Source organism: Barbus barbus (genome assembly GCF_936440315.1).
Source record: "Barbus barbus genome assembly, chromosome: 47".
Classification (NCBI taxonomy): domain Eukaryota; kingdom Metazoa; phylum Chordata; class Actinopteri; order Cypriniformes; family Cyprinidae; genus Barbus; species Barbus barbus.
This window is the reverse complement of record NC_136725.1, coordinates 11,504,803-11,518,905: the sequence shown is the minus strand read 5'-3', so window position 1 is coordinate 11,518,905 and position 14,103 is coordinate 11,504,803. Positions and strand designations below refer to the sequence as shown.

Sequence of the window (14,103 nt, the reverse complement as noted above, 5' to 3'; positions counted from 1 at the left end):
AAGATTTGTTTAGCTCATTATGTGTGATAACGTCAGTCTAACTGTTCAATTAAGTGTCAGTCAGGAGGATTTTAATAAGAGTAGAAATTTTCATCAATTGTAAAATCACAAAATTTGCATAAAGTAACTGAGTGCAGTGTTTTTTCAGAGAACAGAAGCTTCTCTCTTAGAAGAATTCCATAAATATGACAATCTTATAGCCATGAAAAGATGAGCATTTGTGCCAAAACATCTTTACTATTGAGATATACTCAGCAATCCTTGTTAAATCAATGTAAAGATGATATGGTAGCTGTAGTTCTTTTTTATTTTACACTGGACAATGCATTTTATTCATACATACAAGGTGATTTCTACACATTAAATGGACAATATTAACATGTATGAGCACAACAAAGATCATCAGAACTTCTGTCCCACAGGGTCATCCTGAAAACCATTAAAATAATCAGATATATTGCTTTAGTAAAATATTCTCTGGTTTGTTTACAGAAACAAACTAAATATAAAATTAAATAAAACATTCTTCATGCTTTTTCCTGTTTTTTTATCATGCCTTGTAAAATGACCCTGGACTCTACAAAGGCGCTAGAAAAACAATACAAAAATAAAAATAATAATAATTATTCCATAAGTCTATGCATGATCACTAAAATGAGGTATTAAAAATATCTAAAATATTTATCAAGGACAAACAAAATAACTGTCATAATCCAAGAAAAATTTCAGATTTAGATTTTCAGTATGATTTTTATACTGTATATATATATTATATGGGCAATTACTAATGGGGATTAAGGAAAACAGATATATAATAAGCATAGTGTGAAAATAAAATCCCTTTTGTAGCCACAACCTCAAAGCAACCTTAATGAGAACTTTTTTCTTCAATATACAGTAAATCTATAACATTCTAAACCATTAACAGATGTTTCTGAAGTGTCAAAATCGCTCCCTCCTAAACTAAATCAAAATCACAAAAACGGCAGCATAAACAGCAAAACACTTAAATGCCAGCTGTGTGATGAGAGATTAATATGTACTTGTCATGTATACAAACAGCTCTACATTTATGTAAAACGCACCTGTGTGCTTTCATTTCTGGAATCATTTTGTGTATGCATACATTAGAGCCTTACTAACCTTGAAGCTTCAACAAAAATGTAATTACATGAACTTCTTTTTCTCCACAGCTTCTATATAGTCCATGGAATGAAACAGGTTTCCTCTGTTCTTCAAGACTGTTGTCATAGCGAAACACTGGCTGTCCAATGACATTTTTGGAAGATTCGGTCCTCTTTAGTCATAAATATCAGCAGCATTTGACTACATGTTCCAGCATTGTCCACAGCAATATTCAAAGGCCCCAAGACTTTATATCCAGTTTTTCAATTTCTACCTGATAAAATAATTATTTCATGGCATTTTAAACATTTATTGTTATAATTTCCATCAATTTAGTTTTCCAGGTCAAGAAATAATACTTAAAATAGCCTCATGTATCCATGTTTTCCAAAACTGTAGTAATCATGTTTTTTTTTTATTATTGGTTGGCCCCTGGTTGAGAACCACTGCTGTATATGGATTCCATCAATAAAATATGTGGTTTCTCAATAAACACAGTTGCATACCTACACAAACCCACTATCACCGTGTTTTTCAGATGCGCTCATGGAAAAGTATGAGTTAAGAATGTTCTCACACACATCTAGTTAAAGGATAGTTCACCCAAAAATGAAAATGTACTCACCTTTACATGGTTCCAAACCTGTAGGACTTTCTTCAGGAAAAACAAAAGAAGATATTTTGAAGAATGTCTCTAAAATCACGTGATCCATTGCATTTTGGACCTCTAATCCAAATGTTTTAGACTTTATTTCCTCATTGTATAGAGAAAAACATTTCAAAATATCTTCTTTTGTGTTCGACACCAGCAAATTGCATAAGTTGGAATGACATGAGGGTAAGTAAATGATGACAACTCTCATTTTTGGCTGAACTATTCCTTTGCTGAAGTACATGAAGAATAATCACTAGTGTACAGCATGATTGAGGCTGTGAGAGTCCTGACATTTCCAGGCCGAGTCCTCAGATGCATGATCACAAGCATCCAGTATAATTAAGGACTCTTTGTCCAGTTAATGGTCAATAATACTCTCTCATGCCAGACAAAGAAGTCTTTGGGCTCTGACTACGCAAGCGTTGGGCCCGAAGCGAAATCCTGCCCAGTCTGTCGATCTCCTGCTGGCTGCCGAAGGGGTGCGTGTCCTCCCAGACACGCGGACGCTCCTCCCAGGCCAGTAGGGGAGGGTGAGAGAGCAGGTACTGGCTGGAGTGATGATAGTCGGGTCTGGATCGGCCCTCGCTAAAACCCAGCGGGTGAACAGTAGAGGCGTTGTCGTAGTGATCCGGGTGACGGTATTCTTCGTATACAGGTGAGTTGTTGTCATCCAGGGTTAGAGACGTTCGGAAATCTCTCTGGCCCTGGTATCGTCGTAACGGGTAGCCAGTCTGCAGCGACAGGGTGCTGCCATCCAACCGCACGCTGCCGCCCAGGCGGATAGGGGTGCCTCCTAGCCGTGTAGGGGTCAGGGGAGGTGGAGGAGCAGGAAGGGGTGGAGGTGGCGGTGTAGGGGTCTGGTCTCGAGGCGGTGATTCCAGTCCTGGGAGACACGTGTCAAGCCACTCCGAGGTTTGCCATTTGTAGGCTGGAAAATACATGCAGAGTATCAAAAAGTGCCTGAGCATATGCAACTTTCATTGCATGTGAATTTATATGTCGCGTGTAAATGACTATGTATGACTTTATATATTTTTATACATCATTTTTACATCATTTCAGCAGTCATTACTCCAGTCTTCAGCATCACATGCCCCTTCAGAAATCATTCTAATAGGCAGATTTGGTGTTTAAGAAACATCAATGTTGAAAAGTTTTTTTCTGCTCAACTTGTACTTGTGTTGTTTTTTTATACTATATCTTTATTGTACTGTATTCTTATTATTATTTTATGATTAGCTAATTTTATTTATTATTATTATTATTATTATTAGTAGTAGTATTATTTGTGACCCTGGACCACAAAACCAGTCTTAAGTCGCTGGGGTATATTTGTAGCAATAGCCAAAAATACATTGTATGGGTCAAAATTTTAGATTTTTCTTTTATGCCTAAAATCATTAGGACATTAAGTAAAGATCATATTCCATGAAGACATTTTGTAAATTTCCTACTGTAAGTATATCAAAACTTAATTTTTGATTAGTATTATATATTGCTAAGAACTTCATTTGAACAACTTCAAAGGCGATTTCTTCAATTTTTTTTTTTTTTTTTTGCACTCTCAGATTCCAGATTCTTAAATAGTTGAATCTCAGCCAAATATTGTCCAATCCTAACAAACCATACATCAATGGAAAGCTTATTTATTCAGCTTATTTATTTCAGATGATGTATAAATCTCAATAAAAAAAAAAAATAACCCTTATGACTGGTTTTGTGGTCCAGGGTGACATTTATTTATTTTATTTTTGAGAAGTTAATGTTAATTAGTCAGCAAAGTCACATTAAATTGATCAAAAATGTATCACATTATCCACACACAAACAACAATAAGAATAATAAGAACTATTATTAACAATTGAGCACTGAACTTACTTGAGTTGATCTCAAGTGAGCTTTAAATAAAAAAAAGATAAAAAATGTACTATGTATTTTACACATACATATATACATATACACATATATATATATATACACATATATATATATATATATATATATATATATATATATATATATATATATATATATATATATATACATATACATATACACACACACACACACACACACACACACATATACACATACACACACACAGTGTGCAGAATTATTAGGCAAGTTGTTTTGCTAGTCATATTTTTTTTCCAAGAACATTTTACCAATTCCAAACCACATCAATCTTAATAACTACTATTGATTTTGTATTTAATCATTTATAAGTTATATATAATTGTCCATGAAGGCTGAAAGTCAAACTCATTTCAGGTGTGCAGAATTATTAGGCATGTTTTCTTTTACAGATAAAATGAGACAAAAAATAGATTGAACTCAAGAATAAAATAATAAATGCACATGAGAAGGATGCAATGCTAATGCAATAATAGAATTAGCAAAGTTAAGGCATGACCATTGGGCAGCGAAATGCTCATTGGGTCAGCACGGTCAGAAAAAACAGGTGGAGAAGAAAAGACACATTAACTGCAAAAGAATTGAGAATTAATGTGAAGAATTAGGTGAGAATCCATCAGGAACCATTTAGTCTCCAGCACCATCATTTTCCAGAACTGCAACCTTCCTGGAGTTTCCAGAAGTGGAATGTGTCAGGTTCTCAGAGACTTTGCTTGGGCAAAAAAATTATTTGAAATGTCCTTCACTTAATAAGAATAAGGTTGGTTTCAGTTCTGTGCTGACCCATTGAGCATTTCGCTGCCCAATGGTCATGCCTTAACTTCGCTAATTCTATTATTGCATTAGTATTGCATCCTTCTATGGGCATTTAATAATTATTTTACTTTTATTTTCCAGTTCAATCTCTTTTTTTTGGCTCATTTTATCTGTAAAGGAAAACCTGGCTAATAATTCTGCACACACCAGAGGAGTTCAGCTGGGATCAGGGCTTGGCTTTCTGTTTTTTTTCTCTACACAAGATCTCTAGTTTAGTACGGTTAATGAAGATATAAGCTCTTACAATTCATAAAATACTCTTTGACGAATTCCACGCATATCTCATCCTCACAGTGGAGGTGTGGGCTTGCTGTGTGGAGACATAAAATGGAAAATGTTTCAGGTGGAGCATTTTAATGAGTTATGAGGTGGAAACAAATAAAGAAGAGCCAAATCAAAAACAAAACAGCCAGAACAATAAACTTGTTCATGTTGATGAAATATTAAAGATGGAATGTTTTAATATGGGATGCATGTAAAGGTTTAGAAATGTGTCTGACCAAGTGAAAAAGAGGAACAGATATTAAAGTAAAATAGAACAATAAACCAAACATAAAGAGGACTCACAGGTGGTACTGTAAGGCTGCATGTTACCCAGACCCGCAACTGTTAGGAGAAGAGGAAAACACATCATGTATCACTGCTTATGTTTAGCTAGTTTAATGTGACCTACTCAACATCCTTGTTGTAAAAACATGTTGTATAAATGAATCAGATTTTAGCAGTATATAACTACTGCAAATTATGATTACTCAGTCATTACCAGTATTAGTTAAATTAAACTTTTTATTTGAATTAAAAAATTATAAATAATTCATATTTGATTAATAATAAAAGCATATTTAAATTTGATATTAAAATGCATTTGTGAGATATAAATTGCATTAAATGTATACATTTAAAATATATGTTGTTTATATTAATTATTATATTTTTATAAATCTTAATAATGAAAATTTAGCAACTAAAATAACAAAAAACAGCTGAAAATGTACAGTAAAATTCCACTAAAAATAAATAATTACTATTTGATTATTTAAAAAAATATATATAAATATATTTAAAAATTAATATCAAAATTAGATTATAAAAAATTATATTTGTAAAATATAAATTATATTAAACTTATACATTTAAAATACACACTTAGACTTTATATTATTTAATATCACTTAAATCAACCCGACTACATTAGGTTACTCCAGTTTAGAAATAGTAATGAATATAATAGAAATGAATAGAATAAACAGTAAGAGTTAAGAGGCAGTTAATTAATTAAAATGTATTTTTATAAATTTAAGCTAATTAATATTTAATTAATGTAAAAATATTTAAATGTATTATATTTATATAATATTTATAATATAGTTATAAAGTTAGATTATATTTAAAATTTAAATAATTAAACTAATATTTAAAAATATATTTGTAAGATATAAATTGTATTACATTTATACATTTAAAGTGCCCTTTAAAGTGCCCCTATTATGGATTTTTGAAAATGACCTTTCATGCAGTGGGCAACACTGCTCTAAGTGAATGAAAACATCCGGCAAAGTTTGAAATCTGAAAGTGCACAGTGTATAAATATACTGGCTGTGTTTGAAATGGCATACTTGCTTACTGCTTACTGCCCAGTACACAGTGATGACTGCCTACTATTTTTTAAAGAATAGTGTGTGAAACAGTATACAATATACAACAAATGTTTCAGAGTAGTATGCTTATTTGTCACATGACAAACACTGAATATTAATTCAGCACAGCTGTCAAGGTTGTTACCTTACAAACAAATGTGCGAACTATTCTTTTACAAAGGCTTGTTAATAAGGCTTCATATTAGTAAACAATGCTATATTGCCCAATTAAACATTTCATAACTAAAGAACTTTACATAGGCTATTGGACTGAACTGAATGAGCTGTCTTTAACTGAGCAATGATATTTTTAGCAGTTACACTAATTGAAAAAAGTGATATATTCTAGTTACACAGTGTAAATAATGTTCATTTCTGTTTACACTAAAATAGCAACATTTTCTTTAGCAACAGGTGTATAAATAGTAGTTAGGTGGCAGATGTTTGTACTTCAGTACTGTATACATTATAAAACAGTATGCAATAACATTGAGTGTAAATTATCATAAATTTTATTTGATGAACGCCACTTTATTGGGACAAAAACCTACCTACAGCTAAGCACACTGTATTATTAATGAGACGTTTAATTTCCACATTTAAAATAAAAAGAAAGATTTATTGAAAATAAATGACTATGATATTTCTGATCGGATATGTGATGGGAAAAGGAGTTGCACAAGTTTGACAAGGCAGAATCAAACTTGGATCGCTCGCATTAACAGCACACACATCGAGTCTTTTACTCACTGCGCCACTGATTCTACAGAAACGCGTGTCTTTTGCAGTATTGTTTATCGCAGCCAGGCATTGGTGGGCGGAGTTCATGTAAATAGCCTCTGACAACAAATTGGTCAATTTCCCAATAGGGTCTGGCTCCAGACAAGTACTGAGAGTGCAAGTGCAAGTCTGCAGCCAGACCCTTCTCCAATTTCTCCTTTGAGTTAAAACACTCCATTTCTTTTTAGAGCTGCTTGACAGAGGAATTTAATTCTGCTTGCATAACTAAAATATACATTTTATTTATATATTATATAACTACATTAATATTATTATTTAATATCTTTGAAACAACATGTTGTACAGTAGCCATTGAAATGGATCAAAACCTTTCGTCAAAGTTGCCCTAAAACCAAAATGCGTTCTTGTGTTAGGACAACTTTGATTACCTTTTATGATCCACTTCAAAAGCGCTATAGAGATAAAGGTGACGTCATTTGACTTGATCGTAAAAATGCCGTAGAGATTAAAGTACCATTTATGTCCTACAAATGATATTGTTTTTAGATGCACAGCGATAGTTTGTAGTTTACATGTATATGAATATACGTACATACAAGTGTAATATAATTACTATTCCCCGCCTCCAGTTCACTCATGCTTTTGAAGATGAAAGGTCACATGTAGCGCGTTGCGTTCTGTGAAACAATATCCCACGCAGTGTCTTCAGATGCATACATCAAATTTCAGCAAATGTAGCAGGTAATCCGGGCATTCCATGCATACAAAAAATTCACATACTATTCACAGTATTCACAAAGCATACTGCAGTATAGTAGGAGTTGTATGACAGTATGCCACACACAGCTTCTGTACTGATTTCAGTGTACTTGAGTTATATTTAGCAGATTCTGGCAAAAATAGTAGTTCATCTGGGTATCCCATGCATACATACTGCATGCTGCAGAAATAGTAAGAGTGGTATGATAGTATGGCATTTCGAACACAGCCGGTGTCTCTCAAAAGAAAGAGTCAACTCTGAATCGTTGAAACCAGTCATTTTTGAAACGAATCCTAAGCCGTTTACACTAAACATTTGCATATTGCCCACCCACTCGTTGGTATTTTTGTGTAGGTCTGAATGAAAATGCAAATTCATTCTTTGCCTCTAGGTGCCACTTTTGGAGCAGTAAAATAATGGTTTCCTTGTAACGCTTTACACAAAGCAGCACTGCGCTCACAAACGCTGCTTTATCAGGCATTACAGGCATGATGAAATGGAAATGAGACCAATCGGACCAATCACCGCAGATTAGCGTCACGCAAAGGAGGGGTTTGGAAAAATTAATCATTAAACAATTGTTTGGGAGTCGTTGAGCAAATAAGGTCAAATTAAATGCATATTATAAGACAATGAAAGTGTTTTTTGACCTTGCATGCATTTCACGTTGTCGGGGACTCCCAAAACCAAAATATGAACCTTTCATAACCTATAATAAGGGCACTTTAAAATACATATACGCATACTTATTATAACTTAAATCAACCTGAATACATTAGGTTACACGAAAGCTATTTAGAAATAGTAATTAAAACAATAGTAATAAATAAGATAATAAATAATAATGAGTAATAACAGATCTATTTTCTCAAGGCAACAACTGAAAGTTTAAGAATGCTGGTCCAAGACCCAAAAATGTTGTTAATCCAGGAACATGTCCTACTTGGATAAATCACATTGTGCTGTTTAGCATAACCAACAAAAACAGTCCACTTTCATCCAGACCTCTGAGAAAGAAGGTGGAGCTGAGAACTCCTCAGACAGCAAAAATTACCATAGCGTGTGAGACTTTCAAGCAAACAGCTTGTTTTCGCACTGATTGGAAACAGCTTTAGTCTAGGGCAGGTTTAATTAGAGACTGGTACTGGTGCGCCTTAAAAACAGGTCACTGCAGCTGAGTCATGGAGTACAGGGATACTGTTCTTCACCAACTAAAGCCTAGTTCAATAGTTCAGGTTTTCAATGCAATTGGATTAGGTGTATGTGAGTGATTAAAGAGCGAATCTAAACCCTGGTTTTATTCGAGTCCAGAGTTGTGCAGTTTAATTAACGGCTCTAATCCTACTTTGTCCAGTGTGGACTGAACTCCTGCATGAATGGACACTTCAGTTCCTGCACTCTGGGATTTCACCTTTACCTTTTCATGCAGTGTGGTTTATCCCTCTAACATTTAAACTGAATAATACTATAAAATATTACTACATGGCACTCTACTTGACTCTACAGCTCTATATTTCATTCTGTCAGTTGCAGCATTCTCTGGTCAGTTTTTCTTCTATAATGATGCTAAGCAGTGTAATTGACTGATGTATCCAGGTAACCGATTTTCTTGCAGTCTCTAGTATCACTCTATACCTTTCTTCTCACACAATAAAATACTTTCACCTCAAATCGATATTTCACATGCATTTATTTATTTATTTGCCTAGAAGCCATCTAAGCCAGCAGGAAGTTCTGCTTCGCATCGGTGTCCTGATGACTTGTTGGCTTTATCTTGCAATGATGGCTATAACATGATAATATTTTTTTAATTATTATTAAATATCTTTTAATTAAAAATGAAATAAAACTAAGAATAAAGAATATTTGGTAACAGTTAACAATAAGGTTTCATTTGTTGATATTAGTAAACATCAGTAACATGAATTAATTAAAACTGATTAAGTTAATTTCAACATTTAATAATACATTGTTAAAATCAAAAGTTGCATCTAGATAGAAAAAGAGAGAAAAAATGTCATAATATTATAAAAAATTATTTAAAAAGTAATTAAAATAAGGAATAATTTGTTCAATCGTTTTGAAATTAATTCAAAACTTACTAAAAGAAAGAGCGACAGACAGACAGACATAGATTGATAGACAGACAGACAGAAATAATAATAATGCAGAAAATAAAGAATAATACTCATTTAAAACAATTAATAAATAAACAAACAAAGAAAGAAAGAGAGAGACAGACAGACATAAGAATAATGCAGAAAATAAAGAATAATATTTGAGAATAAATAAAGAAAGAAAGGGAGAGGGAGACTGGGCAAAATTATGAAGTGAAAAATAAAGTTAATTTTGTCAACATTTAGTAGTACATGACGAAGTAAAAGCCACACAACTCATTTAATGAGTCATAAATGGAAATTGACTCATACCTTCATTTTCAATGGTGTCTACTGCATTGTTCACCAGTCGTATCACCGTCACTATGGAGGCTAGGGCATGAACAAGTGTAAAATGTCAGGCAACAATTGAATCAATGATCAAACACTTCAAACAAACATCAAGCACTCAATGAAAACTTTACATAAGCATTTATATAAATCACTATGACCCATTTGTAATCCTCTAGCACATCTCTGATGTGTCAGTCTGCCATCTATTTTGTACAGCCGAAGTGATACTACACTACTGATTCATGAGAGCAATGGCGTTTGGAGAGCATATCAAAGGCAGATGGATTGTAATTACTGCTCTGACCTATTCAGGCTGTCACTTTGTTAAAGCAGGGTAGGGTTATTACTAATCCTCATGATTTCTTTTTGGAAAGATCAGAGAATGCAAGTTATCTTAATTAGGTGAATGGAATAATCAGTTACCTCTGCCTGAGATTAGGTCATTATAATTCAGGTGGGTGCGTGAGAGTGTATGTATAGGTTAATGTGATAATGTTGCATGTGTGTGTTTTTAATATATAAATGCAGGAAGTGACTCAAATTGGAGTTAAATGTCAGTCTGTCCAAAACCTTCATAAAAAATTATAAACTAACCTCACGAAGCATAAGAATCTGAAACTGGATCGATGTATTATGTAAGTTCTCAGGTACAGACTCTCTCTGTTGCAAAGTGGTTTACTGCTGTTTTTGCATGAGTGAATCAAACCAGGGACTAAACGATAAACTTCACACTGTTCCTGTTAGTCATTGAAAACCATCTGTTATTAATCTATATAGTGGCTATTTTATATTCAGAAAGTGATATATACAGTTCTTTTAATCAACTGACAGCACAGTTAAGCATATCAAGACTGACTAATACAAAGAGCTAATGAGTGCTAAGAGACCAGGCTTATGTAACAAGAAGTGAGAAAACTTCAACACCTAGTTTTCATTCAGTATGTTATCTAATTGCTCTGTGGTTTATTCAAAAATTGCAGTCTTGGCCTAAGGATTTTTGTGGGACTATAAGGGATTGGGAAATGTGTATGTATGGTTACAGTAATGGTTAAAACAAAGTCCAACTGAAGAACCGTTTGCTGAACTTTTCCATATTTAAACTTTTTGAATATTCTTTGAGCAGAGAAAGTTTTTGGAGGTTGTTTGGAGGGTATGTTAAGGACTTTGGGCTTTGCCGTGCATGTTTCTCACCGTTGTCATCGCAGGAATCGGACTGGAAGGACCTGAGGGAGTGCGCCTCGCTCGTGCTGCTGTCGGAGAAGCAGGTGACCTCTTCTGGTGCATTTCCAGCTTCTGCAGATGAATACAATAGCGGATTCTTATACAGACCCACACACATGCAAATGCATACAGCTGCGCTATACATTCACACTATACAATCTCACATGCAGTACACACAGCTGGGCATATATATATATATATATATATATATATATATATATATATATATATATATATATATATATATATGTTTTACATTTTCACTACCGTTTAGATGCCATACCATTTAAAATGTTTATGTCTTTGAAAAGAAGCTCACTAAGGCTGCATTAATTTATTGAAAAATACAGCAAAAACAATATAGTAATAAGTAAATGTGAAATGTTATTTTAAAATAACTAAATAACCGTTATTATTAAAAAATATATACTGTTTAAATATACAGTAATAAAATAACTGTCTTTTAACATTCTTTAATTCATAATTTATTCCTATGATGGCAAAGCTTAATTTCCAGCAGCCATAATTCCAGTCTCCACTGTCACATGATCCTTCAGAAATCTGTCTAATATGCTGCTTTGCTGCTGAAGAAGCATTTCTTATTATTTTTCACCACTGAAAACAGTTGTGTTGTTTAATATGTTTGAGTCTTTATGGTCAATTCTGAATGAACTAAAAAATATTTTTAAGCCAGTGAAAATATATGAGTCTGAACTGCATTCACTAAACAGACATCTAATATCCAAAAACCAGAAATGCATATTCGCACAAACAAAACCACATTTACAGCTTAATACTCTCTACAGCATAAAAATCTTTCAAATCTGCTAAAGTGAAAGAGCAATAATATCCATCCTATATATTTATCCCAGACAATGCACCACAAAAGCTAACAACCAGTCCATGACAAATGAGTTTCTGCTTGAAGAGAACACTAACAAGACCAAGGTCATCCACTTCAGAACACAAATCGAAGAGAAAAATTACATAGGCTTACATTTCCACAAGCGGAAGTGTAATAATCACCTTCACATATGTACTAGCTGCCAACCTACATGGCCAGACTGTTAAATATTTTATGAGGAGAAAGGCTCCTGTTGGAAAGGCTCCTGTTTATTTTGTGCTACAATACAGCGCAGCAGATGGTTCTGATTACTATAATCTGGTTTGGTGTGAAACAATTTTTGAGTCCCTGGTCAATTTTCGAGATATGAAAAATCACAAGAATGTTGACTATGAAATCATAAAGAAGAAACTTGTGAAGGGAGATTAGATTAAAATCCAGTTTTTTAATATACATTATTGTGATTAACGCATTATGCAGAGCATTTATCACAATGTGGATGGATGTTTCTGTTTGAATCTTGAGGATTCACTCTAAACACTACTTTCTCCGTTTGTGTGAAACCCCTCGTGTTGTCTCTAAGGTAATTACACTCCATCACACATTATTGTAAGATGGATTTTCCAAATGGAGCCCGTGGTGCATATGTTTAATCTTATCCAGACAAAGACTGGCATTTAATTGGCCACGGGGAGTTACGGAATCACACTGAAACGCTGCCATTTTGTTATCCTCCGTTTGATCTGGGATGAGTAGAAAGTGTGTGCGCCAATTCATTACCCTCGGCTCTGTATGCTTCCTCGCCGTCTGCCTGATAACCCCTGTCTTCCCACTCCAGAGCTTGGACTTGATGCTCCATAGCATTGTCCTCATCGTCGTTCTCTTCCTCATCTTCCTCTTCCCACGGAGGCTTGCGGATTGGGTTGCGTTCTGACGGGTTCGGGGACATAGACGGAGGAAGATTGGGCGCCACGCTGCAGACGGCCACACCTCTCCGCGGCATCCCGAGGATGTGTGGCGGATCTGCCTGAAAGGTGCTCATCTGCGGAGGGCAGGAGAGGGTGGCCTGCCCGCCCTCCATCTTTTCCATTTCCCCTCGAGGGATTCCCTGGCAGTGGGGAAGCGTGTAGGCTGTGGGGCGCACCATGACCTGCGGCGGCCCTCCTGTGCTGTCGTTCCGGTAGAGGCTGGCGCGACACTCGCCACTGACCCGTACAGCTTTGAACTCGATGCCCTCGGCTCCCATTCCCGTCTTATGCAGCATGTAGTTGGTCTCTGTGGAGATGCCCACCGCCTCCCCGCGGCTCCAGTCCTTCCGGAGGACTTTTTTGCGGAATGCGGCTAGCAGGGTCAGCAGGACTAACACCACAAAGAGCAACACGCCAATGCCAATGATCTCTCCTGGCCCGACGTATGACAGATCCTCAGCTTGAGTGTCTGGGCCGTCCAGAGATGGCTGGCCACAGAACTGACCCTCGAAACCCATGGTGCAGTTACAGTAGAAGGCTCCGAATGTGTTCACACATGCCCCTCCATTCTCACACTCCTCTCTCTCACACTCGTTCACATCCTCGTCGCATCTGTGGACAGAAGGATTGACTTATTTACTACAGTACAGTATATACTGCATACTATTATTTAAAGGGATACTCCAGCTAAAAAATTAACATTTATTCACCCAGAAACCATCCCAGATATATTTGAATTTTTTTAGATGCACACAAATTAAGATTTTTTTAAAAAGTGACCAACTTCTGTGATACCATATAATGGAAGTTGATAGTTAACCTGAAATGTGAAGCTTCAAAAACCATACAAAATGAACACATTATACAGAAATTATAGTTTATCGTCTAAAAAGTATTTTCTTACATGCACCTTCAGACACTGTTTTATTTGTTGAGCCTATTGTGAGATATTTGACAGAATTTTAACTTTTG

At 34.9% G+C, this 14,103-nt stretch overlaps 1 protein-coding gene across 1 annotated transcript in view; it reads right to left on the bottom strand.

The window, feature by feature from the left end:
- Nucleotides 1–2,145: 2,145 nt before the first annotated feature.
- Nucleotides 2,146–14,103, bottom strand: part of LOC306866190 (protocadherin Fat 3-like) — a gene marked incomplete at its 3' end in the record, with an annotated part of 57,829 nt that continues 45,871 nt past the window's right edge. The window contains exons 26-31 of the mRNA XM_079411273.1: nucleotides 12,944–13,743; nucleotides 11,290–11,391; nucleotides 10,078–10,137; nucleotides 5,078–5,116; nucleotides 4,755–4,820; nucleotides 2,146–2,708 (exon numbers count right to left, since the gene is read on the bottom strand). Of these exons, the coding sequence (XP_079267399.1) occupies nucleotides 2,146–2,708; nucleotides 4,755–4,820; nucleotides 5,078–5,116; nucleotides 10,078–10,137; nucleotides 11,290–11,391; nucleotides 12,944–13,743 (1,630 nt within the window). The remainder of the gene's footprint in view (nucleotides 2,709–4,754; nucleotides 4,821–5,077; nucleotides 5,117–10,077; nucleotides 10,138–11,289; nucleotides 11,392–12,943; nucleotides 13,744–14,103) is intronic.